Source organism: Andrena cerasifolii, chromosome 3, assembly GCF_050908995.1.
Source record: "Andrena cerasifolii isolate SP2316 chromosome 3, iyAndCera1_principal, whole genome shotgun sequence".
NCBI classification, from domain to species: Eukaryota; Metazoa; Arthropoda; class Insecta; order Hymenoptera; family Andrenidae; genus Andrena; species Andrena cerasifolii.
In genome coordinates, this window is record NC_135120.1 from 17709710 (window position 1) to 17734452 (window position 24743).

At 35.8% G+C, this 24743-nt stretch overlaps 4 protein-coding genes across 6 annotated transcripts; 3 read left to right on the plus strand and 1 right to left on the minus strand.

The window, feature by feature from the left end:
• Positions 1-7919: 7919 nt before the first annotated feature.
• Positions 7920-10814, plus strand: Par-6 (partitioning defective protein 6). Its single transcript, XM_076809405.1, has 5 exons — positions 7920-8158; positions 8320-8548; positions 8723-8850; positions 8936-9214; positions 9295-10814. The coding sequence occupies exons 1-5, from the start codon at positions 8099-8101 to the stop codon at positions 9601-9603; spliced, it is 1005 nt and encodes a 334-aa protein (XP_076665520.1). The 5' UTR covers positions 7920-8098; the 3' UTR covers positions 9604-10814.
• A 145-nt stretch (positions 10815-10959) lies between these two features.
• Positions 10960-14914, plus strand: LOC143367514 (uncharacterized). Its single transcript, XM_076809406.1, is given in 10 exon segments — positions 10960-12368; positions 12439-12591; positions 12663-12966; positions 13034-13086; positions 13158-13194; positions 13197-13558; positions 13638-13742; positions 13836-13904; positions 13970-14401; positions 14486-14914. Coding segments are annotated over 10 exon segments (2154 nt in total). The 5' UTR covers positions 10960-12158.
• A 91-nt stretch (positions 14915-15005) lies between these two features.
• On the plus strand, positions 15006-18640 carry LOC143367512 (uncharacterized). 3 transcript variants are annotated; one of them, XM_076809401.1, is made up of 10 exons: positions 15006-15124; positions 15212-15752; positions 15866-16325; positions 16404-17092; positions 17156-17526; positions 17598-17765; positions 17829-18018; positions 18116-18263; positions 18323-18401; positions 18501-18640. In XM_076809401.1, the coding sequence occupies exons 2-10, from the start codon at positions 15299-15301 to the stop codon at positions 18576-18578; spliced, it is 2637 nt and encodes an 878-aa protein (XP_076665516.1). In that variant the 5' UTR covers positions 15006-15124; positions 15212-15298; the 3' UTR covers positions 18579-18640. The 3 variants fall into 3 exon arrangements, with proteins under 3 accessions (XP_076665516.1, XP_076665519.1, XP_076665517.1); XM_076809404.1 differs by lacking the exon at positions 15006-15124 and having other exon boundaries at positions 15271-15422; positions 15486-15752; XM_076809402.1 differs by lacking the exon at positions 15006-15124 and having other exon boundaries at positions 15271-15752; positions 16404-17073; positions 17146-17526.
• Positions 18641-18697: 57 nt separating this feature from the next.
• Positions 18698-24196, minus strand: Haspin (haspin). The gene is made up of 11 exons (XM_076809400.1): positions 23842-24196; positions 23525-23780; positions 21599-23426; positions 20900-21160; positions 20681-20831; positions 20442-20615; positions 20095-20362; positions 19869-20021; positions 19653-19795; positions 19314-19584; positions 18698-19206 (listed from the first exon to the last, which is right to left on the minus strand). The coding sequence occupies exons 1-10, from the start codon at positions 24066-24068 to the stop codon at positions 19338-19340; spliced, it is 3708 nt and encodes a 1235-aa protein (XP_076665515.1). The 5' UTR covers positions 24069-24196; the 3' UTR covers positions 18698-19206; positions 19314-19337.
• Positions 24197-24743: the final 547 nt, after the last annotated feature.

A 24743-nucleotide genomic window follows, 5' to 3' on the forward strand; every position in this document is an offset into this window, starting at 1 on the left:
CTGCTTCTTCGCGTTTCTTTTTCGCTTGTCAGTGCTGGAATGGTTTAAAAGCCTCAAATACGTTATCAGTTCAGTGTTACGTTTAATTATACTTTATACTTCTAAACAGTTTACTCTTTTGTTTAATATTCCTGTTTAGATATGTTCAAGGGTTTGCTCGGTGCTTTTTAAATCGGTTTGAGTTAAAGGGGGAGACCACTGCAATGGCCTGAAGAGTATGAGTGTTTTCTGGATTTTTTTTCAACCAAACAACGCGAGTAAATCAATGTATTGCTTAGTATAGTTAATATGTATATATTGAAGGGTAAAAAAAAAAAATTTACAATCAAATTCATAAATACGTTTCCGATATACTCTTCGTCAAAATGTGCGCTGCGGCAAAATCGTTCCTGTGGCGTTGACGGTGCCTTAGTCGTATGGTTAATCTGGATTCAAAAAGACAAAAATGTTTAGAAACTAGAAGCCTAAAAAAAGTCAATATCGCAAAAGATAACAAAATGGTGGACCACTGAAAACAAATACATTTTTGGGGGTAAAGATGTTGATAAAAAAAATAGCAGGCAGTTAATTAAAAAAAAGTGATCGTCGCGTAATAGAGACGGGTTTTCCATATAATAAATGCCCTTGCTCGTGTCAATTGGACGTATAGTTTTCTCTGTATACTGTGAACGCGGTTGAAAAATGTCATTCCAAAGTCACTCGAAGGGGGTGAAATTAACCCTTGAAAATTCGGCTATTTTTCGATTTTATGTTTTAACTCGCGAACTATAAGAGATAGAGAAAAAGTTTCAAGACAAAAGTTACTTCTTTTAATTAGATCTAGCATTTGGTAAACAAATTATTTTACAGTTCACGAGTTATAACAGAAAATCGGAAAATAACCGGATTTTCAGGGGTCCATTTCACCCCTTTAGAGTGAATTTGAGCAGCAAAGAAAAATTGCGTTTTAATCAGGAGGAAATTCCCTACATATTCGCAAAGTTTCAGAATTTTTTAAATTTCCGGGTTCGGGATGATCCCTTGACAGTCGCGCGCGCTTTACACTGCTTCATGGAAGATACTATGTCTCCGTGAATTTTACGAATTTCTTCATACAATTTGGAGAGAGCATTCTTGAAACGTATCTCTTTCCGAAAGTGTGAAAAAGAAAAAGATCGATTTTTTCCGATTTTTTACAGTGGTCTCACCCCTTAAGTCTGCTTAGCAATTAGAAACAATGCGTAATAAAAAGGTAAACGTAATACTTAAAGCCTAGTAGTAAGTTGTTTTTCGTTCTTCTTACCAGTGGCGCACTCAAGACTTAATCTTGGAGAGAGTCGATTTGAACGGATAAAAATATTTTTAAGGAAAATGTATTTAATGCAAGTTCATTTAATGCAAATTCCATAAAATTCTTTAGGCAATTATAATTTAATTAAAGAATAAAATCCAGCTTTCTTTTCTTTTTACAAAACCCCTTCTTTGGTTGCGCCACTGCTTCTTATGTTACTATAGTGTACTAAGAGGGTTATATCCTGTTAATAATAATAGTAATAATAATAATTAGATTTTAATGTTTTCCGAATACGGCGGTATTCTTTATTTTGGAGCATACGTAGAACCTGACACGTTACCCGAGACGCGTCGAATAATTTTCGACTCCGAGCGAGATACTCAAAACCAACCTGCACGCTCCACGACTTCACAAAAAAACTTGGAGTTTTGAGAGGTGTTTCGGTAAGTCAACACCGCCACGCGCCATAAGTTTATATTATACAGTACAAGTAAAACACACGTAATATTTAACTAACAAATTTTGTACTTTATATTTCAATCTACTGCTCCCCAGTTTGCAACTTTCTTCGAAACTGATAAACCTAGGATAACTAATAATTACACACTTGGCCAGGGCTCGATCTAAGAGGGCGCAAGTAGGGCAACTGCACAGAGCGCCAAATTTGTGGAAAGAAAAAATTAAAATCCATAAAAGTGTTTTCGTGTTTTTTTAATTGAGTTTTTAAAAATATTTCCTGAGTTTTTGGGGGATTTGAAAAATAGGTAGCTACCTACCTCCTACCTATGTGTTTTATTTTATTTTGTTACTGTTTCTTATGAATATTAAATTCGTTACAAAGCAAAAGGCTTTTGTTGAAAAACTTCCCTCACTGTGAAGAATTATATTTTAAAGTAATTATTTATAATTAAATATAAGAACTATAGACTTAAGATTATCTTCCAGTACCTACTCGTCGGAGCCGATTTTGAAAAAATTTATCTTTTTTAGCCGCTCAAAGTGAAGCATGTGATTTTCGACCAAAGTTTTCCTCTCCTAATGAAAAAAGTACTAGATTATAGTCTGAAGAATATTCATGCAAGCTTTTATTCAAATCGATCCCTACCCTAGTAGCATTTATTGTTGGCATTTTGATGGCCAACTAATTCCCAACTTGGGAATACTGTGGGCCAACCAGAAATGCTGCTAGGGTAATCTCTGAAATATTTTCGGTACCACAAGTATAAAGAGGCTTTGTGAAAAGGGCCTGCTGTGGCATCACTTCTTACGATATCAAATTTCTTTTTCAAGAGAATACAGCCTAATTTATACACAAAACGGTGCAACAGTTAATTTTTAAATATACCGTTTTTTTAAACGTAAAAAAAATTCACAAAAATAACCCTATTTCCCGACCTGCCAAAGGTAGCCCCTGTAACACCTTCAGCAATTAACTCCGTATTTCTTAATCGAATAATAATTTCTAGTGCCAACCCCAAAACCAGCGTAATATCAAAAACCAAAAAGCATCCCAAGGAGAAGCAATCGCCCCAAGCAGAAGCATTTAATTACTCCCGCGTTTCATACGTTAGCCATTCCTGAGTTGCGTAGCCCGAGCCCCGGGTTTTTCATTTCTACGCGTGTTTGCCGCGAAAGAAACATAAATAATTCCCTACACACCGTTCCCGCAGGCTAAAAACAATATGCAAAGCGCGCTCGCCCTCGCGCTGGTCAAATAGCCGCTGATTTATTCACCGTACCAGTTGAGCGCCTAGGAAGAACGTGACCGCGTCGATTGGGCGCCTAACGATGAAATATAATCCACAGTAACTATGCGGCGAAAATATCGGGAACGCAGAACAGATTGAAAAATCTCTGGACTGCCCGAGACATCGGAGACGAGGGCGGGCACGGTCCACGGATCGAGAGGGCGAGTCCGAATAATCTCGATCTATGCGTGTATCGTCATCTCGTCGGAGGGCGATCGGTTACCTCAGCTGCGGTAGCAGCTGACAAACCTTCTGCCACGGCATCCTCGTCGTCCAATATCCAGCAGTAGATATTTTCTGTAGGACAGGTGCTTGCAATCTGCTCGGGCGACAGCCGGCGCTCGTGACGATTCGTTACTACGCAACAATCATCGCCGAATGATACCGTGCCTGGAGTAGGATTTGGTCCACCGATCCGCCTGTCGAAATCTCCATTCCGGAGACAGAGCTCCGCGGCATCGCCGACGCTCTTCTCGCGATGCGATGCGTTTGCCTCGCGTTGTCCTTGAGCGGAGCAACTGTGATTCGACAGCTGACGCTCTCAGGGGCTGGCGAAACGTTTGTACGAGCAATGCGTAAAATCGCGTCTTCGTGATTCGACGGGGAACACTCAGGGCCCGATCTGACTCCTCTGTCGTCGATTTTCGCCGCCCTTTATATTGAATTTAACCCTCCGTGGGCACATCTTCCTATAATCAGAAATTCGTCATATGGGAGGAGTTACCATTTTTATTATTATTATTATTATTGAAAATTAAACGGGCATTGCCCAATACAAAGCCCAGTTACAACGACGTGATAGGATTTTCCTGACACAATAGTCTGAAGAGCTTTTTCGTATTTTGGAATCTTTTAACTTGTCAGCGACAATTGTGCATTCGTAAAATTTAAATTCTGATATTAATTAAGATTTGTAGTTCGGGGAGAGTGATTTTCCAGGGTTGTGGAAAATAATATGGTAATATCTTTCGCGATAAATCCCCTTTGGAAGTTGTAGAGGCATTTCGGCTCGAAAATTGTTCTTGGGGTGCGATACACGCTAATTATAAGGTTCGATATTAAATTCAAACATGTATTTACCTATTACCTACTTTTCTACCGTTTTTTAAAAAAAAATTACTTTTTTTATTGGTTCTTATTGATTTTAATTTTCGGTTTCTATGAATTTTGCCGCTCTGGACGGTTGCCCCGCTTGCGCCCCTCTAAATCGGACCCTGGGACTACGAGTTCCACTTCCACAAGGGGCGCAATTTGTAGATATAGATTTCTTCGAGTTTGAGGAACGATATGGAGCTTTGTCTTCTTGGCAATGGGACGTCGTTTTTAACAACACTTTCCAACTTCCTGTTTCCACGAGATGGTATTGCTTTGAATTAGTTAACCTTAATACTTCACCGTGCACCGTCTTCAAAGTCGGTCTTATCATTTTACCATAATCGATTTTATGGTAAGCCCACGTCTACGCGAAATTCCCTGCAACTTGCTTGCAGCAAAAATACTTTGTATTGTTACAGATTAGCTGCATACATTGGAGGGCAGGTACCTAGGTACTTTTCGAAAATCGAGGGGAGTTCAAATAAATGGGAGAGGAGATTCGAGCTGAGATGCTCGACACGAAAGGAAGATAGAATTGAATAAAAATGTAGGAAAAGGTAGATTTCAATGAAAATGTAAAAATGATAGATTTGAATGAAAATTTTGGGAAAAGAGAGATTTCACTAAAAATGAAGGAAAAGATTGTTCAAGACAAAAGTATGAAAGGTGAGATAAGATGTTTAGCTATCTGGATGACATTCTGTGGAGAAAAGGACCGTGAAAAGGCAGATTAACAAAGTGGAACCGGATTCGAAGTCGATAATAGTTGAGAATTAATACGCCAGCACAAAGCAGCGCAACGATAATTAATGGTCGAGCCGTTAGGTAGATCTAATAATATCAAGGAGAAACGGCAAAACGAAGATTGCGAAAGGCTCTAGTCCAGCTGTTGATTCCACGATCCCTGTAGAGTCTGTAGACTGTAGACCGAGCGTTTCCCATACATAAATAACGCCTCGCCTACACCCACCGTATTATATGGTCCCATTATATCGTATTATATCAACTACCCATTATCCGAGCTCTGCTCTCTGGTTGCTTCACCTCGTCTCCGGATACCATCGCCTAAAGTCTCGGCAGTGCCTCGATAGATCGACTCGTGACAGATTCTTCACCCATCAATGATTAACTCCCCGTGGTGATTGCCTGGTAAAACCTTCTTATAATCACAAATTGTTCACATCAGACACTATTGTGTTATTATTATTACATGGGGTCCACTGCAACCCAGCTTCATTTTTCAGCCACCATTTTTCGTATTTTTGAATCTATCAACTTTTCTCTTTTAACTCATACATTCGTGCCCTAATAGCCATTTACTGGAAATGTAAATAGTGACCCAAAAATGAAGCCTTTTTTAGCCTCTTTTTGGTCCCCCGATTTCGGAACGGAATTTTGTGCCAAATGATACCTTATGATGAGACATTAATCACAAGAAATTTTCGAGTTGAGGTGACAATTAGTTTCTGAGATATGGAAGGTCAAAGAAGTGAAAATACGCTTCGATGTACGAACTTCTATGTCGGTCCGATAATTTAAACAATTATTTCCAGGGGTTTTGCTGACCGCTAACAACGAATTTGAACTTAGATTTTCAAAATTCACGAAAAAAAATAAAAAATCAAGAAATATCTATATATATGTCTGTGTATTGGGTGTTTTTTTTTAATATAGTATCGCCCACCATGTTGAATCGGCCATTGTGAATTTTGAAAATCTAAGTTCAAATTCATTGTTAGCTGTCAGCAAAACCACTGGAAATAATTGTTTAAATTATCGGACCGACATAGAAGTTCGTACAATTTTCACTTATTTCACGTCCGAAACTAATTGTCAGCTCAACTTGAAAATTTCGTGTGATTCATGTCTCGTCATAAGGTATCGTTTCGCATAAAATTCAGTTCCAAAATCGTGGGACAAAAAACGAGGCTATTTTTTGGGTCACTCTTTGATATGTTGAAATTTGTAGGTATTTGAAGAAAAAAAATAGTTGCGGATGAAAGAAATTTCTTTTTCGTTAAAATTCATCAAATTTGTAGATTTTATTATTAAGGTCTAAAAATTTACGGAAATATTGGCAAAGAGATCCTAAAAAACCTTCGAGCTTACTAAATTGATGTTGTGGATGGTGTGACCTCCATGCTGTTATCGCACCACAGCCTTTCGCTCTTTCTCCTCGTTTCGAGTAGAACCAACTTTCATCGTCACTAGACTCAACTTAACGCAAACCTTCACGGTGCATGCACTATGGCGGAGTGCTTGCACTGCTTTCACGCCGATTCCCGAGGAAGAATAATCGCGTAATCGTGAGCGATGAAGAGAGATAATCGCGCGCGTGTAGCCCATCTGTCGAACATCGAGGAGGAAATGTATTTCTCGGAAGAGCGCCGGCGTACCGTAAACTGCGACTTAAATTCAGCCCTTTTCCCTCGTGCTTGCCACCGTGAACGATCGCACGAATTAACATTCTGATGTCGGGAATCGTGGGCTCGTTTCAATTCATAATTAAGACCCCGGGCTAATTGCAGTCGGGCGCGGGCCAGGCTAGTAGTTGCAATGTCGAATAATTAATCAGCCCTTGCGCTACACGCCGTCATATCGAGTCGTGTTTGCTAGCCGGTCAACCTGCGCTTTCATCCATATCAGTCGAACGGTTTAATGGGTCCTTCATCACTGACGCTTCTAATTGAGACGACGACTCGATTGTTCACACGTGTTATCTTTAATATTAATGTTATTCTATCAATAACACGAGCGACAGAGAAAGTGACCGATATTTCTTTACCACGACCGTCCAATGTAAGGTTTTGTCATAGGGATCGGGCGATCCATCTAGGCATAGACAAGGTATAAGATAGACCTATCGCAATGTAATTTTGTGTCACATGCTCGGGGCCCTCGAGGGGGCTCGCGAGCCTACTTACCATTTTCGTGTCGCACTCAACGTTATCGAGTCAGTCTAAAATAAGTTTACAATGCTACAAGTGGTAGGAATTAAAATTAAATCTTATCGATACAAGCACGCACACACCTTTCAGAAGTTCAACACATTTCGGTATAGTTACTGAGTTGGACGCTGTTCATGAGCAGATGCCACTACATTCACACCTCAAGTTATGGGTCGGTAACACAGTTTGAGCGGCAACACAACATCCATCAGGTGATAGGTCTATCCTATACCTCGTCTGTGGTGATAGGTCTATCCTATACCTCGTCTGTGGTGACACGAAGTTCCATAAGGTGATTGGTATGCTGTGATTCAACTCAACAAGAGAGGTACAACTTTAACTAGTTTCAATTCAAACCGCTAGGGGGATTGTGATCGAATTCCACTCCAAATTGATAACTGCTGATAACGTTGCATGCGACACGGAACTGGTAAAGGGCCTCTAAAGTCCCCGATCCGTTTGAGAAAAATTTACATTAGATATAAGATCTATTGAGTCTATTCTATACCCCCGTCTGTGGTGCGAACACAAACTGTTTCATGATCTACTTCCACTTTAGTATGATTCATTGTTGGCGGTGAATGTCATTGAATAAAAATATTCATTAAAACTTGTTTCATGGGTGCAGCATATTTTCATATTTCATTCAGGTTCCGTTCAGATTAGAAATAGATTTGAAATTGAATAAATAATGCAACGTTTCTCGGCGCCAATGGAAACGCTGTGAATTTTCTTTACTGGCCCAAACCGAGTGCATTCACCCTTTTGGGTCCCTTAAAATATATTTGACAGGCAGGGGCGATACGAGGTGCTTACGAAAAGTAGTAAGTGCCAAAGACATCTAGCGGTGTTGTAACGAACCACGCCGTAGCCCATGGAGGGCGTACGGGGACGTAACACTACATTAAACTGTATCAACGCTGATTCAACATCGGTTATTTGACAATAATTCGATTTAGCCAACTTCGAGTCATCGGTCCGAGTTGCGGATCCCGTCACTTCAATTGTTACGACTCGTTTCGGGATTAAGAATCATGTCTAAGAGCAAACTTCACCATCAAGTTGACAGCAGTATTGTCGCGGTGAAAAGCAAAGTAAGCTTACTTTCTAATCGTTTCGAAGCTTCCACTTTGGCTTTGAATTGTCGAATAGAAATGAAACAAATGCCTCGAAATTCACACCTTCTTACTCCTTTGTCTCGGTTAATACCTCCACGACGTGACTGACAACGATTTTTTTTCTTCTCCTTTCTCAGTTTGATGCCGATATCATAAGATTTTCAGTGAACCGTAATGAATCCATCAGCTACGAGGACTTTAAAAAGTTATTGGCCGAGCGACACGACATAGGTCCTGATCTGAGCTTTCTTATTTGGTATACAGATCCAACCGATGGAGATCTGTTACCTATCAATAATGATAACAATTTAGCAAGAGCGCTGCTTGCGGCAAAACCGCTCCTTAGAATTCTTATACAAAGAAAGGGTAAGATAATCTCGCGACAAAGAATCGCCAGGTACAAATCTAACCGATACAAGTAATCGCAAAATATGAGTTGCTTTACTAACGCACTAGTTTGTACTGCTGCTTTTTAAATTAAATATCGTTGCTAGGATATTCATACTTTCGCTTGTGAAATTCAGTTTCTTTATATTACAGGAGACGGACTGGAGGACATAAATGGGTATGGGACGATGAAGCCCAAAAATCTAATATCGAGTATTCTCGGTGGGACACCTGGAAAACCAAAGTCATTGGCTATATCTAATCCACACGATTTTAGGCAGGTATGTCTTGTCTATGCAATTCGTAATTACCTAAGGTTCGATGCCAAATATATTTGTGACATAAATTTGTATTTATCGATAACAGGTATCAGCAATAATCGACGTCGATATATTGCCAGAAACTTGCCGTCGTGTACGTTTGCTAAAACATGGCTCTGACAAGCCGTTGGGATTTTATATTAAAGATGGGGAAAGTTTTCGAATATTGCCACCTTCCGCAGGTGGCGGTATTGAGAAAGTTCCAGGCGTATTTATCAGCAGATTGGTGCCAGGTGGCTTAGCCGAAAGTACGGGTCTTCTAGCAGTGAATGACGAAGTTCTTGAAGTAAATGGTATAGAGGTTGCTGGGAAAACACTTGATCAGGCAAATATATTCGTTTGCTCTTTAATTCTTAAGCTGGGTTAACCGAGACAAATTGTTTACTTATACATTTGATGCGACAGGTCACAGATATGATGATCGCCAATTCGTCGAATCTCATAATCACAGTGAAACCAGCCAATCAGCGAGCAGCGTTAGCTGCTCCGAGGCGCGGATCATTCTCACGTAATAGCCAATTGTCTTCTGGAAGCCATCAATCCACGCAAAGCGCTGCAACTGGCAGTGACGAAGATGCAGACGAAATCGTTGATTTAACTGGTGTAACACTACAAGATGACGCAACAACTTCTACTGCTCAGCATCATCATTATCACCACCACCATCATCATCAGAATCATTTCAGTCACGATCAGGGTGTTCTACACTTATAAGTGGCATCGACACGAGTTTCGATTTCCGTTATGCCATGCTCAATTGAACATGATTGGACATTCATCCATAGGAATAACGTATTTAGTGATAAGTATGAAAATATAACATGACAATAAGCAGTCGGAGCAGTGGAGCTGGTGAAGCGTCGGCAAAGTCATGTGGTTATCACTTTGCTATTCTAATAACGATTTAGTTTATTACGATACAGAACAAAATGAACGCGCGATCTATGTCAAAGTTATATTTTTACAAAAGATTTACATGGATGCCTTTTAACATTTAATACAGTTTACATTAGGAATCATTAAACGCTGCGGGTAACTGATTTTCACGAAAGATTTGCAATTGAAAGCAGCTCTTAAAGTTGAAGAACATTTAGGAATACATTGAAAGTGCTGTATATACTAAATAATTTAATTAACACGAAGTTAAAGTGAAAAAGCACATATTCTTCTGAAGATCAAAGTTACAAGCTTCTGAAGTCTGCATTCGTTCAATGCTCGGTATTTTTGCTTTAATATTTCTCGTACAGGAATATTAAATAGTACACGCAGAAAGTATTAAAACGGTAAAATGAAATGGTATAATTAAAACAAAGGTGTATTATTACTTTGTTTCACATCGTTCGCGTAATATTTTCTTCTAATTTGGAAGAAGTTGTTGATGAAAAGGATACTCCTCTTCAATCATTTTATGTGAACTATTTGAGCAAAGTATATATATACGTATCTCTATTGATACGTTGGAAAGATAGTGATATGAATATTGACTGTGCATAAAAGTATTATTGGAAGGCAGCAATGTTTCTCAAGTATTAAAACACTATTTTTTAGTACTTAATTATTGAAACCTAAAGTGTACTTAAATAAGAATGAAACGAACTACGGAAAAGGATAGGATTTCGAATATAACTTCTTGTCCTTTTTTTTTAAATCATGTTTTACAGTTTTTATCATTTGATACTTAAATCGAAACGTGATTCGCAATTACATTCGTTAGGGTTTTATCCGCTGCATTTGTAATACACTCGTTTTTCAATCGATTTTGATGAATTTCTTTTGTATATAATGCAGATACTGAGGTTCAATTACTTAATTTATCGTTATAAATAGAGATCTTTGTTCAATAATAGAAATGTAAATAACAGTAACGTAAGGGGGTGAAATGCGAATGTGAGCATTTCATTTCTAATCGAACACAACAGGGGGGGGGGGGGAGATATCGAGTGGCCTTATGTGTATATCATTCCAAATATTTTTTCTTTCTTTCTCCTCTTCGCAAAGGTGCGAAGCGGGGATTATTCTATTGTAATGCATTCAGAGTTCAGACACGTCTATTCGTGTATCTATTCTGTTTATTCCGCTGCATGTTTAGAGTGTTGAAGTTTTTGAATTTTAATTCCATTTTTATAAATGTTATTTGTTGTCTAATTGAGCACTAGATATTGAAGTATAATGTATTTTACAAATTTTAGATGTAAGAGGGATTTTAAAGCATAAGAAACGTATTTATATACATGTAAAATATTCTCATCACGTATTCGTGCCTTCGTCGTTCCATCTGTGACTATGAAACTGGATCGTGATAATTTATATCCCATTCCATTTACATAGTATTCTTTTAGTGCAAGGATATACGGTGTCTCGCTAGTACATATTATTACATTAACGAAGACCGTATACAGCCTTAATAGTTACGCAATGAGAAATGTTCGCGTTTCTTCAATCGTATCTCTTTAAGGAACTGGTGAAGATACAAATGTACATAAAGAGAAATAAGGAATGTTACTGTAACGCAATTATAAATTGACTTCCATCTTATAATATTTCGGTCGCAAAGTTAGAGGGACTTATCATATTCAATGGTCGCAAGGTCTGTTTCGTATCGACTACTCCAAATGTAAATGAAATGTGTAAAGAAATGAGACAAAGTATTTTGAGAGAACGATACTTATCGCGCAAAGATTTTTGCATACGAATCCAGGAATGTTTTAGCGAAGGAATCTACAGAAATATAGACATTTTACAAAATTATGATTATTCTGTTTAGAAGAGGGTGTACTTCATTACTATAAATCGATAGCACTTTGTACTTAAATAAAGTATATTCGTATTAGCAAATAACGTTCAGTAGTTGTTAACTGAAATGCAGTCATTCTAATATAATTTCTATATCTTGCGTAAGTCGCAGCATTTTATGGAAGTTTATACCGTGTCTATATTGTATCTTGCAGTGCTAGCAAAGCGCTACAAAATATACTACTTATTTGTAATAACTCTTTTTAATGGCAGCTTATGAAATAAAATATTTTATTGTACAAATGTGTTAACTCCATCGATCCCCTTTTCTGTCACCATTAAATCATTGTTTATCCGTGGTTACTATGGCGCGTAAACAGAAACGAGAAAGTGAATAATATAATTTGCTCCGCAAATTTAACAGAATTGCATTTTTAACAAAGCTTTTAAACTCCTCCAGTTATGTCTATGGTGGCAACAATAAGTATATAAGCTGGATAGATCTAATATCGAGTAAAAGTATAAGGCAAGCAAATATGTCTTATGCGGAGCATGGTCCCCGAATCTTCTTAGCTGGTAGACCTAACACTGGAGTACCTTTGATATATGGTGACTATGTTTTGCCAAGGAAACGGTTGGAGGGTCGATTAAAGTTACATGATTCTTGTTCAGATATTAGAGCCTGGAGTCCAAATTCTTTGGAGAATTCACGTTATTTTCGTGAACTCAGTGAACATGATTCTTCGGTACGTACATTATTAAATACATCATCATCCAAACTGAAGAGTACCTCGTCTCTATAATTCTCTCTTACAGATAGGAAAGATAATACCATTCAACGTAGTGGTCGATAATATAATTCAACTTAATTCGCAAACGCAAAATGAACTGCAGGTGGTTAAAAAAGAGCTGCACAAATATAAGAGTCTCAAACTTACTCCTAGGCAGGAGAAAGAGTTAGAAAATTCAGTAAGTCGCTGTTTTAAATCTATTTAACTGTTCGCGCAAACTGCTTAATAATTTTTTATTACGTATTATAGGACTGCAATCGAAGGATAAACGAGCCGCTACAAAGAAATGACCACACAACCGGCTCTCTTTTGAAAGATGCATTTCTGAATATTAGCAAATCGGTTCCTATAATTCGTTCAAATTCATGTTTATCTATTCATATACCCACCGAAAGGTATTTCCAAAGTAACAGAAACGATGAATCGACTGTCACAAATCAACCGACCCAAATATATTCTTACTCCTTAAACGCATTTCGTGCAGATTTGTCCTCGAACAATTACACCTTAGTACCATCGTTTAGGCCCGCTCTTAAATCGCGCCGTACTACAGGTATAATAGAAATTTATTTACAATTCTCTTAAGCTTCTCAATTCCAATTTGGTTTCCAATTTTACAGATTACAACGAGAAGTCTTCATTGTGCATAGAATGCTTTGATGTGGCTATACAGGTATAGAAAGTATAACAATTAATCATTTGATATCATTAGCGATAACTGCTCACGCGAGTATTTTATTGCAGGTAGAACAAGAAACCCGTAACGTAGGAATACAGGTCGATGCAAAATTCATAAATACTTAGACGAAGTTATAATCGCATCTATAGGAATGTACTCATGTCTTATTCTATTCAAATAATATATATTTATGTAGGTGATGCCACAGATATCGTGTACGTATAAATTTAGCGAAGAGGATAACAGTGACATAGAACCAGACAAAATCAGCTTGCGAACAAATAACAAGGAGGAGCAAAGCTTTGAATGCAATGCATCCAGCAGTGGGAGTTCGGAAGATATAACTCTATCAGAGTCTGGTAGTTCGGTGGAAACTGAATCTGATTTCGATATCCGCAGTGGTACTCATAAAGGGATTATAATACAGAAAGATTCTGAAATCATTGTGTTGAAGAATGAGCTTTGTGTAAATATCGTCGTTACATTCATTAGTAATATATTTGTGTTATATTAGTCGGGTTATTATAATTATATATGAATTAAAGGTAAAAGATGCGGAGATGGAGGAATTACGAGATGTGAATAAAAATTTGGAGATGTTATTGAGAGACAAGGAAGATTGTATAAATTCTCAGCAAAAGAATCTTAAAGCAAGTACATAGAATATGACCAGCAACTAAATCGAAATAAAGATACCTCATAAAAATATCGGAGCTAACTAATATTTAATAATTATTATGCAGATATTACATGAGAAACTGATAAAGCTAGACCATCAACGTCATTGCGAGGTGGATGATCTGAAAGAGAAGGTGATACACACTTTTATATGCGCCATTCAGTTCTAATGAGCTCCTCTGAGTTTTCTTTCTTTTAGTTTTATGGCTATAAACAATTGGCAGGGCAACTCAAACAAGATTTAAGGAAGAACTGCGAAAGTTGTTACTTGCAATTAGAAGAGATTAAAAGGCTTCAATTGTGTGTCGAAGAAATGCCAACTCTGCGGGTAGCAACAGTTTCACTTTTAATTAGTAATTGCACATATTCGATATCTCAATAATCGCCTCCAAATAATGAAATCTTATTATTCCGTTTTATATCACAGAGAAAGCTGCAAGACATGGAACAATTGGCTAAGAAAGCTGGCGATTGCAATTTGGCTTTAGAACAACTAAAGAGTGTCTTGCAGGAAAAGGATGAGCTTAAGAAACAGAATCACGAGCAAAGTTGCATATTGGCAGACCAAGAAAAAGAAATAAATGAATTGTTAATACTGATCCAAGAAACATCTGCTATGTATGAAGAGCAGGTATATTAATTCTCTAATAATAGCTATTTCTGTAACACTCGATCGATGAATGAATATTATGTTCTGTGTTACTATTGTAAATAGAAGAACACAAAGAGCGTATTAGAAAATTTAAAAGCTGAGATCAATGATAAAACTACTAAGCTTTCGCAACACGAAGAGGAATTACTTACTACAAAACGAGAAATTAGTGATTTCTTCAGTAATCTGAAGCACGCTTTGAACAGTTTGGAGGAATTTAATGGATCCTGCGATCGTATTTGCAATTGCCCGCAGTGTGATTTGGACATTAGCGAGGAGGCGAATAATGTACTGCAGAATATAAATACCATAATGACAAGGTTCCAAAGTTATAAGATAGAACGACAGAATCTTTTAAAGCAAATAGAAGATTTAAAATATTACGTAGAAAATGATAAACAGCAAGTTTATCTGGATCATAATTTAAGAGATATAGTTTCCGAAGGCTTTTATTATGAATCTGATGTGGATCCAAGTAAAGTTACCATTTAAAGCTTACCTATAAAAGTTATACACAATTTGTATTATTCTTTACATTTTAAATGAAGTAATTACTATACACATTTAATTTATTTAGGTGGAAAAGATAGCGTAATCATACTAAACGGAAGGCAGAATAAAAGTGATGCGAGTGACGTAGAATTGGAAAATACTCCTAACTCTGTTAACAGTGAAAATTCATTGAATACGATAACTAACGATGTAAGCTTTTATGAATTAAAAAATATAATATTTCAATTCCATTTACTTTTAACAATGAAATAAGTATTGTCACGCTTTTATTAGCAGAACTGTCCTAAATACACTATCAAATTAAGTGGGGAAAGCCCTCTAGGCGAAGTGGAAAAAAAAATCTATCATCATTTTCTAAGCAAGATGCACTCCCTTACTCAGAAGTTGCAAGTATACGTAGAAATTGAACGTCCCCTGATGATTAAACAAATATACAGTTTCTACGAAGTGCTCAAGCATACAGAATCAGCTATTAATACTTCCCAAGGTCTGTCAATATATATTTATACGAGATGTTTGTTAGCATGCATCACATTATTCTCTTCGTTAGATGTAACATTGAGGAAGCAACAAATTACGAATTTGTACAATCAACATAAAGAAGAACATGAGAAGTACAAGTCTTATGCTAAGCAAATGCCTCGTGATTTGTACCACGTACAGATTAAGATAAATGAATTTATTGAAGGGATTCTTTATCAACTATTAAATGGAATACTAGACATAGAAAGGAGAGATTTGCAGGACAAACAGATTAATCAAGCTTTTGAAGTACACTTCAGATCTTGCATTGATAGAATAAACGTAGCCCTTCAAGGTATAACTTTTCAACGTCCCTATCATTTTATATTCAATTATATAGGATTAGTATAATTTCTTTCTGTTGTTTTTTCGGATTATTAAGTAATAGCTAACAATGTTATCATCAAGGTGCCGGGGATCGGCGTCAGCAAATAACAGAAGAATTAGAGAAACAGCAAAGTGAGCTACAGAAGAAGGATGTAGAAATTGCTCGATTGAAGGACGAAGTGGCACAACAGTTAGCACGTAAAGGGGAAGGTGATTGTTTAGCACAGAAAGTTTCGGAACAAAGTGCTATCATTAAAGAACAGTTATGTAGAGTAACTGCAGAACGTGATGAAAAAGATGCTCTCGTATCGAAGTTAGAAGAACAGCTTCAAATAATTAAGAACGAATTGTCCAAATATGAGGATTGCAGTGCGTTGAGAAATAAGAATAACTTCTTCAAAGAAGCTGAACAGAGTACGAAACAATTGGCGATGAAGAACAAGGAAATCGGAAGCTTGACGGAGCAGCTTGGTAATCTATTCGAAGTTACGAAGAGTTCACAGGCAGTTATGGAAGATAAGATTAAAGAACTGGAGAAAAAGTAATATGACTTCTGCTATCACTTGCTATTTAATGGAAACCTTCATTTAATTTACACTCAATAATGTTATTATTGTAGATTGCATGACCTAGCTGTTATGAACGACGAGCTGAGAAGCAAACTTATGGAAGCTGACGAGATTATTTCTGGGAAGGATGAGCTTATTTATGGGAAGGATGAAACTATAATTAACATGAAAAATATAGTAGATAGAAGTAAAAATATTTTGTCGCATAAAAGTATTGAATATCAGAATACAATGGATGAAAAGCATCGCGAAATCGCAAAGCTAAAAGAGGAAAATGAGCAGTTGAATGAGAAAGTAAAAGATATGAACCGAACAATCGTATCGTTAACTGAACACAGAGATAAGATCGATATGATATACACATTGCTCGACGATTTTTCAAAGTTAGAAAAGAATGAGAGAAAATTAAAAGCTGAACTTAATAATTTGAAAGCGCAACTTGCGAATGATCAAAATAATAATAAAAAGCTCGATAATAATTTAGACGTGTTTTTACGTGAAAACGAACATCTAAAGAAAAGCGTGGAATATTGGAAGAATGAGAATTCTGAATTGTCGATGAAGCTCTCTAACCAAATGGTTGAGGAAAAATTGAGAAGCGACTTATATACACTTTCTAATACGATATATAATAGGCTGCTGATCCTTAAGAATCAATTTGAATCTGAAAAATACATATCGAGTGATCGGTCTAAAGAAAAGTTTCAGGACAAAAACGTAGTTAATATAATAATTTGTCGTGTAATGCTTTCCGTTTATTATTAATTACTAATGATATCTTTTTGCTCGTAGATATGTGTAGATGACAAGATGACACTGACAATAGATGATATAAATAATGAGCAAACATCAGAATACGATTATCAAAATAGGAAAGTAAAAGAAAATGAAATAGAAGAAGTTGGGGAACAGCAACTTTCAAATATCACAACTAGAAAAAATGAAACGTTCAAAAGTAATTACGTAAAGTTTGAACGATTGAGTCCTTCTGAAAGTAACAATCTACAGATAAGCTACAAAACAGATCGCTTGGTAAATGAAAGCGAAGAGAATGAAGCTGAGACTAGGAAATTACTGGAAGAGATAGAAATCAGAGATTCTGAAATAAGAAATCTTAAAGAAGTTATAGACCATTTAGCACAAGAAAACACTCATCTTCGTGCTGTTCTTAAAGTAACTATTACTTGATAACGTTACAGTATATGTTACCTAGCACCGTTATATTCTGCAATGCTTTTATTTAGTCTCAAATAGAAGAATATCAGGACAAAATAACATTAATGAAGAAGAACTATGACAGCAGCTTAAATGCACTTTGCGGAAGACACAAAGAAAGTGTTGAGACTTTACAAAGACGATTTGAAGATATCATAACTGGCGAAAGAAGTTTCGATTCAGAGAACTGGCTGCAGGTATGTAAATGTGTCTTCGTATTATAGTAGTATAATTAATAAGTGATAATTGTGTGTTTTCAGTCACTGAATACAAAGGAGTTAACAGAGCTTTATGAACGAATAAGAGCGATTACTGGTGACCCTAATTTAATTCACGCGAGAGACGAAAATCAATACTTTTACAAGAACAGTGTTCGAAAAGAATTCTACACTGAAATTACCGAACCAGAGAAAATGTTACATACTTCGTATAAAAATATATGTGAAAATGGTAAGAATGTTTTGAAAATAATGTAATTTTTAATTTTGAGATGAGCTTCTTGAACCCTTACATGAATAACGAATAATGTAAGGTTTTCACTTTACAGAAGCAATGCCAAACAATATTGTATCATTAACGCAACAAGATAATTCAGACTTACAAAACCAATGGCGGTTTACCATTTTAAGGCAAACGCAAGAGTACCCAGTTTCACAAATGCAAGACTATAAATTCAACTTGAAAGAAAATTTTGGGTAATGCATTAATTGGTCAATGAAATATTATAAAATTATACAGCAATTTTCAATTGCAGATGTTCTAATCGTGAAATGCAACCTCCAGAATTGGAACACAAATATGAAAAAGAGAAAGAAATTGTGAAAGATAATACTGTACGTTGAATTCTTCTCGAATGATAATTGTAATTTTAATCATACGCGTTCCAGCATATTACACATAGAATACATTACTGGGTGTACTTTTGTTTACAGGTTGATCAACAAAGATGGAATTTTATTAAGCAATGTAGTGCATATCATAAACTGAGCAATTCTTGTGAGTATTTATGATCCATTCGTAGCGATCAACCTTATTAAATGAAACGAACTTTTTATAACGAAATTTGTTAATATCTTTTTAAAAAAAATTGTTCGGTCATTCGCACAAACTTTGTAACGAGTGCAAAGTGTTTTTTCTACGCTTTTTATTCTGACTTTTATTGTTGCAGCATTTTTGATATTGTATTTGTCCCATTACAGTTTATGTAATTAAAGTAATAGTTTTTAAGAGAATATGCTTTCAAACAAAAGGAACAGTTATAATAAATTCTAATAAAAACAAAAACTTAATTTATCGACAACAGGAGGTTTTAAGAATCTGTTTAGTCTTTAATAAGTGCTCGGGGTTTTTAATAAATTCGGAATTCTTTTACAAAACTTCTGCAGCTAAATTTTAAAATATAGATCCTTGACTACTCTCTTACATATTTGTAATTATTTACCTTATACTTAATGACGGATACTGTTTGTACAAAAATGACATACATACGTGTATCAAATCTGTAGCGTTTCTTGGTCCCTTAATTAAGCAGGATAAATTACACAAAAGGCGCATTTAAAATAGTAATTTGAGTGCGTGTTTGTACAGTTGTAGTAGTACGATGAACCATCGCCGACCTATATGCGATTAAGGTGGCGACTGAAACAGTTTTAAGATTAATTTTTTTTTTTTTTAAATTTAATATTGCTGGAATTACGAAGGACTTGTGCGGTACAAACTATGTGCATTAATTGATTTGCTATTACAATACAAGAAATATTTCTCCTTTTTTAAACACTCATAAGTTCGGACTCTGCGTCAGTGCACAGCAAGCTGACAACTTTGTCACAATTTGTTACAAAATCGAAGGCACTGTTATACTTCAAAATTTCATTCTTCAGCTCTTCGAGCTTCGCGATACCTCGTTTATGAATTTTCAAGTATCTTCTTCTATACCTAACTGCCGTGATCATTTTGTCTAAAGTGTAATGCAGCCACAAAATGTTTGTGTAGGGTTCGAATTTTTTCCAGTTATTCCTGAAAGAATTTACGAATAAGTATATGAAATTCATTACCGTTCGCAAGCAATGTACACGCATACTTACTTGATCTTATCCTTCATCAGACGATATATTTCAAACTGATATTCACCCTGAGCCGTGAAAAGGGCAGGATCTGATGCGAGATCATTATACACGCTACATCCTTGGTACCTTACTCTTGAAAGAGTGAAGTCTATGATAGACACCTAAAACAGAAATTTTGAATACTTCAGAATACTGAGCAGTTAATGTAAAAGACGTTTTGTCTCTTCAAAATACCTTCACACCCTTGCTAGCTAATACAATCTTTTGTTGTCCTAGTTTATAATGTACATGAGATTCGCTTGTTGGAGATATTAATATATTGCCCCAGTGTAAGTCTCTATGCTCAAATTCCACAGCCTTTTCTGCAACTGCCAATGCTAATGCAGCCTGCGAAATTCATGAATAGTGATACATTGAACTTATAGGAATAAAACTGTTGTTATATACACAAATTTGAGACCTGCACAAATAAAATATGAGCTTCTTCTGCAGTATTAAATACAAATGCTTCCAAATCTTGACCACCATGGCCGAGTTCCAGAACGATGTACAACTGATCGTCATTAAACATCGATGGGCAATCATTATCTGAATGTTTCTCTTCGTCGTAAACGTTCCAAAGTTCCACGAGCTTTTCTGGATATTTTCCTTTAAGGCATTTAACATTTTTCACTTCTACAAATCCGTCAGTGTTATAATTAGCGTTGAATCTCAGATTATGTAGTTCTCTGGAAAGATGTTCGTGTTAATGTTATAATTAAGACTTTTATATAATATATTGGAATTGCAATGGCAGCGCCTGCTTACAATGCGATTACGATTTCTGATAATATCTCTTGGAACTTTTTCTGTGGTTCTCCATTGACCAACTCGTTGCCTTCTATGGGAATGATTTTTATAACAGACTTCCTGTCTTCGTGTTCATAAAGAAAAACTTCCCCGTACACACCTTCCCCAATTTTTCGACAATGTTTCACGTACCTAATACAAGACTATTACACTATCGTTCGACAGATTTTCAAAATAACTGTAATGTCTATACTCACGAATATGAAAAATATGTTGAGAATGGTATATAATGTTTTTGCGCACATTTTTCCAGGATAACTTCCTTCGCTGCCGATACTGTATGTTCTTTAATAATTTCACCGTCAACATCATCATTTGGAATATCACAACGAACAGAGTCATGCGCATCTATATGATAGCATTATGTAAATCATATTTAATCTTTAAGGTACAGTGAAATAGAAAACTTAACTCACTATATATTAAAGAAACCCTCTGACCCTTCACTGGAACGATACCATAAACTTCAAGGAATGGCGCATCTTCTATAGATTTTATGGTTTTATTAATTGGAACAACGCGAACCGATATTCTTCTTGAAAGACGTCCAAGGCTGGTAGAATCGCAAGTTCTACCTTTGTTATTAACCAATTCATGTCGAAATTTATTAATAGTTTCATTATTTACTCGCAGTTCTTTATCAGTTCCATCACTTCTTATACAACTTTGAATAACACCTGCACACGTAAGATTCCGATTGACATTGATATTCTGTACCGAAGAACCTGCTTTCTTTCTTACACGCCAATTTGTAGAACCTACCCATTTATATTTATTCCATTTTTTTGTTATTTTTTAATAGAAATGTATAAAAAAAATGTACTTTAAAATGATATATGTAAGAAATAATAAATGTATAAAGGCCAAAATAGGAATACGTACATACTTTAATGTGAAAAATAATAAAAATGTTTATCTTTCAGGTTAATAAATCTTAAAATAAAATTTCGTTTCTTCAGATATTAAAAAAAGTGATATTCAAATGTTTCTATATACTCTATCAAATTTTCTTTGTGTCGCAGGGAATTTTATCTGAAGTGTAACACTTGATAAATCCTAAATTTCGAATTAAACGACAAATTTTTTATAGAATTTCTTATTTATTGCATAATTACCTTGCTTTTGCATATTCATAATGTCCTGAACGCTATACCTCCAATTTTTGCCTTTGCCAATAGATAATTCCTCCAGATTAAATTCATTTTGTATGCTGTTCAAAATTGACAAAGATCTTGCCCAACATTTACCTGGCTTCAAATATATAGGTTTATCTATTTTTACAAATGTATCATTAATAGACAATTGAGTTATATTTTCTAAAGATTCTAATGCGTTCCTGGGTAACTTTATTCTTCTACTCTCCCTCAATCTTTTTGAATATGCCTCGCCTTTCTTTGATTCATTACCAACATCATTACCTTCCGAAACACTAGCTAAATCAAGCTCCCACTTACAGTAACGTTTCCTTCTTTTTGTAACTCTAAAAGGATCTTGTAACTGTTTGAACACTGTACAAAGTTCAGTCGCATTACAATTCTCGCTATTACTCACAAAACTGTTACCTGCACTCAGTGCATTATTTCTACTAAATCGACTATCAGTCTCGTCAATTATATTTCTTGTACTGTTACATCTCAAATCTACAGTTTTAGTTGCCAGTTTAAATTCTACAACACCATCTTTTGTCTCCGAGAACGTCAATTTAACTGGGCTTAACATTTCATCCAGCTCTACCTCTTTCACCTTATTGCATATCGTGTCTACTTCATTATTATTTATATTTAAAATTGATTTCTTACTTAATGTAATAGAATTGGAAGACATGTTATTATCTGATCCTTTATTTGATTCGTCTGATATTAAAATAGTGGACGATACTTCTACCACGTTATTTGCAGCCTCAACCCTCGATAACGAAGTCTGAACGTCTTCGTTTGTATTACCAAACATGGAGCGTGATCTATCCACGTCAACAGAAAAATTTAAATGATGTTTCTTTTCTACTGCATTTGATATTACATACTCCTGTGTGGGCGCGGAAGGTACATCTGCCATGTTATTTCTCATTTCAGCTGCTGAAATGTTCGTCGCTGAATCGAGAGGTCCTTCTGACGTTATTTTTGCCAACTGATCTCGTTGATCATGAATATTATTACTTGTACAGTGAATCGCCAACGAATCAGTACTTCTTCTATCCAATTTCTCTGATTGGTTTAAGCTACACTTGTTAACGTTAGTATTCACTAAACAGATCACTGGTAATTTAATCTTCTCCATAGACGTACATTCATTTTTCCCAGTAATTGAAATATTGTCTGCACACGTGGCAGGCTTATTCAATTTCTCAGGACATTCGATAGGTATAGGCGACAAAGAAATTGAACGAGCCATAGATCTTATCGACCTACCAATAGGTGTACTACTAATTACATTTTCATGTTTCCCTCCGAACGTAAATGGTTTCACGTTTGGAGCTACTTCCAAGTTTACCAATTTAACAAAACAATGCTTCATATTTACAGTATCACGTTTCAAATTGTTATTGCTTATTTTCGTGTTTTCAAAATGCTCCGATAATTTGTAATTTTCTAATATATGTTTTTGTGCCTCTTCCGTAGAATTATTTTTAATACTGTTCATCTTATTCTTATATCCTATTACATTGGATCCGTCCAAAACAACAGAACATGGCTTCATTTTCCTATCTTTGAAAGAACTTAAATGTGGCCTGTCGTCGTCTTTCTTATTGTTCCTTACGGCATACTTTTCATTAATATGTCTTTTGCGCAATTTTTTATGTTTACTACGATGGTTCTCAATCTCGGAGATATCGGTTTCAGAATCGGAAACTGAAGAATCGATATTTAAATAGCTGAGAGTTCTTTGCGGTCTGTTCCTCACCTTACGCAACCGATATTTCTCACAAGCATTATTCTTTTTAACCTGATCGTTAAAGTAAACTGATTAACAATTTTCCTACAACTATCATATTATTAATTTATGGTACAATTTTAACATGCTACTAATTGAGCGAAGCTTACCTTCGACTTTCCATTATTCTGTAACACTGACGTATTCTTCCTACTCATCGTTTTCTTTATACTTTGCATTTTAGATTTGTTCCGTGTTAGCTTTCGCTTTAAAGTAGGCATAACACTGGCAGCGTGTAACTGAAAATCATCGTGCAACAGACGTTTATGGTCAGTCGTCGGCGATGTAGCGCTATTCCCACTAGAATCATCTGTACGGACATGGGATTCTCTTTTCTCATATGTTTTAAGCGCTTGCATTTGATGTCTGCGAAATGAAGTTGATTAACAACTGAACACTACTATAGAACGATAACAAAACTTCATACCTTGCATTTCTAGCGAGTCTATCAAATGTTGTATCAAAAGGATCGTAATGCAGAGAGTTATCGTTAGGTTCATTTGTTTCAATTGCATTCAAGACATGTTTTAATGGAGCACGCTCTGACACGTTACTGGTACTGTTCGCAGTAGAGATATGCAATCTTTCTATTGAAATTGTTATTTCTTTGCATCTTTTTCTCTCATATGTCCGAATCGGTAGTTTACGATTCATTTTGATCTTCCCTTCCCGCTACTTAATGAAGGTTACCCGCGTCCTTTCTTTATTAAAACAGGACGGATATTTCACATCTATATACCGAATTAAATATAATATTATTCTGTTATAATATTTCGATGGCATTCAAATTTGTTTAGACAGCTCCAACGGAGCGAAGAATGTGGTTTGTTTGAAATCAAAGATGGTGACAACTACATTGCGGCATTAATTATACGCTATATAGTTAATGTATCTATTAATAAACTGTACAAAGCTTTACGAAAAAATATCAGCCGAACAATACTGCGATAGTGCACTATACGTTTCTATTTGTTGCATTACTTACAATTACTTCACAATGTATGAGCTGACCATTGTTATCATAAAATAAGAATTTTACGCATAGACAAAAAGGAATAATGTATTTACATAATATAGGTATAGACTCATAGCGAATTCGGTAACTCGCACTGACTGCACTGGTGTTGATTCTTATAGAGCTATATTCGTTTTTATCAGAAACAACCAATCAAGTCATTTTCTGGGACCAGTGCAGAGTCAGTGTGACGCACCGAATTCGCTATCAGTCACTTCGCCTTAGAAGCCAAATCTTTCGTAAAATATCCTATAATGTTTATCTTATAATTTTAACATTTTCCCTTCCTTGGCAGGATCATATCTTATACATAG

Bases quoted from the DNA above. Each gene is read 5' to 3' on its own strand.
- Par-6 (XM_076809405.1), top strand. From the start codon at position 8,099: ATGTCTAAGAGCAAACTTCACCATCAAGTTGACAGCAGTATTGTCGCG. The intron at 8,159-8,319 runs GTAAGCTTACTT...CTCCTTTCTCAG, and splicing joins TTGTCGCGGTGAAAAGCAAA to TTTGATGCCGATATCATAAG. The intron at 9,215-9,294 runs GCAAATATATTC...TTGATGCGACAG, and splicing joins CTGGGAAAACACTTGATCAG to GTCACAGATATGATGATCGC.
- LOC143367512 (XM_076809401.1), top strand. From the start codon at position 15,299: ATGCACTCCCTTACTCAGAAGTTGCAAGTATACGTAGAAATTGAACGT. The intron at 15,753-15,865 runs GTATAACTTTTC...GTTATCATCAAG, and splicing joins AATAAACGTAGCCCTTCAAG to GTGCCGGGGATCGGCGTCAG. The intron at 18,019-18,115 runs GTAAGAATGTTT...TTCACTTTACAG, and splicing joins TAAAAATATATGTGAAAATG to AAGCAATGCCAAACAATATT.
- Haspin (XM_076809400.1), bottom strand. From the start codon at position 24,068: ATGAATCGTAAACTACCGATTCGGACATATGAGAGAAAAAGATGCAAA. The intron at 21,161-21,598 runs GTAATTATGCAA...TTACGTGTGCAG, and splicing joins TATGAATATGCAAAAGCAAG to GTGTTATTCAAAGTTGTATA. The intron at 20,022-20,094 runs GTCTCAAATTTG...TGAATTTCGCAG, and splicing joins CTCATATTTTATTTGTGCAG to GCTGCATTAGCATTGGCAGT.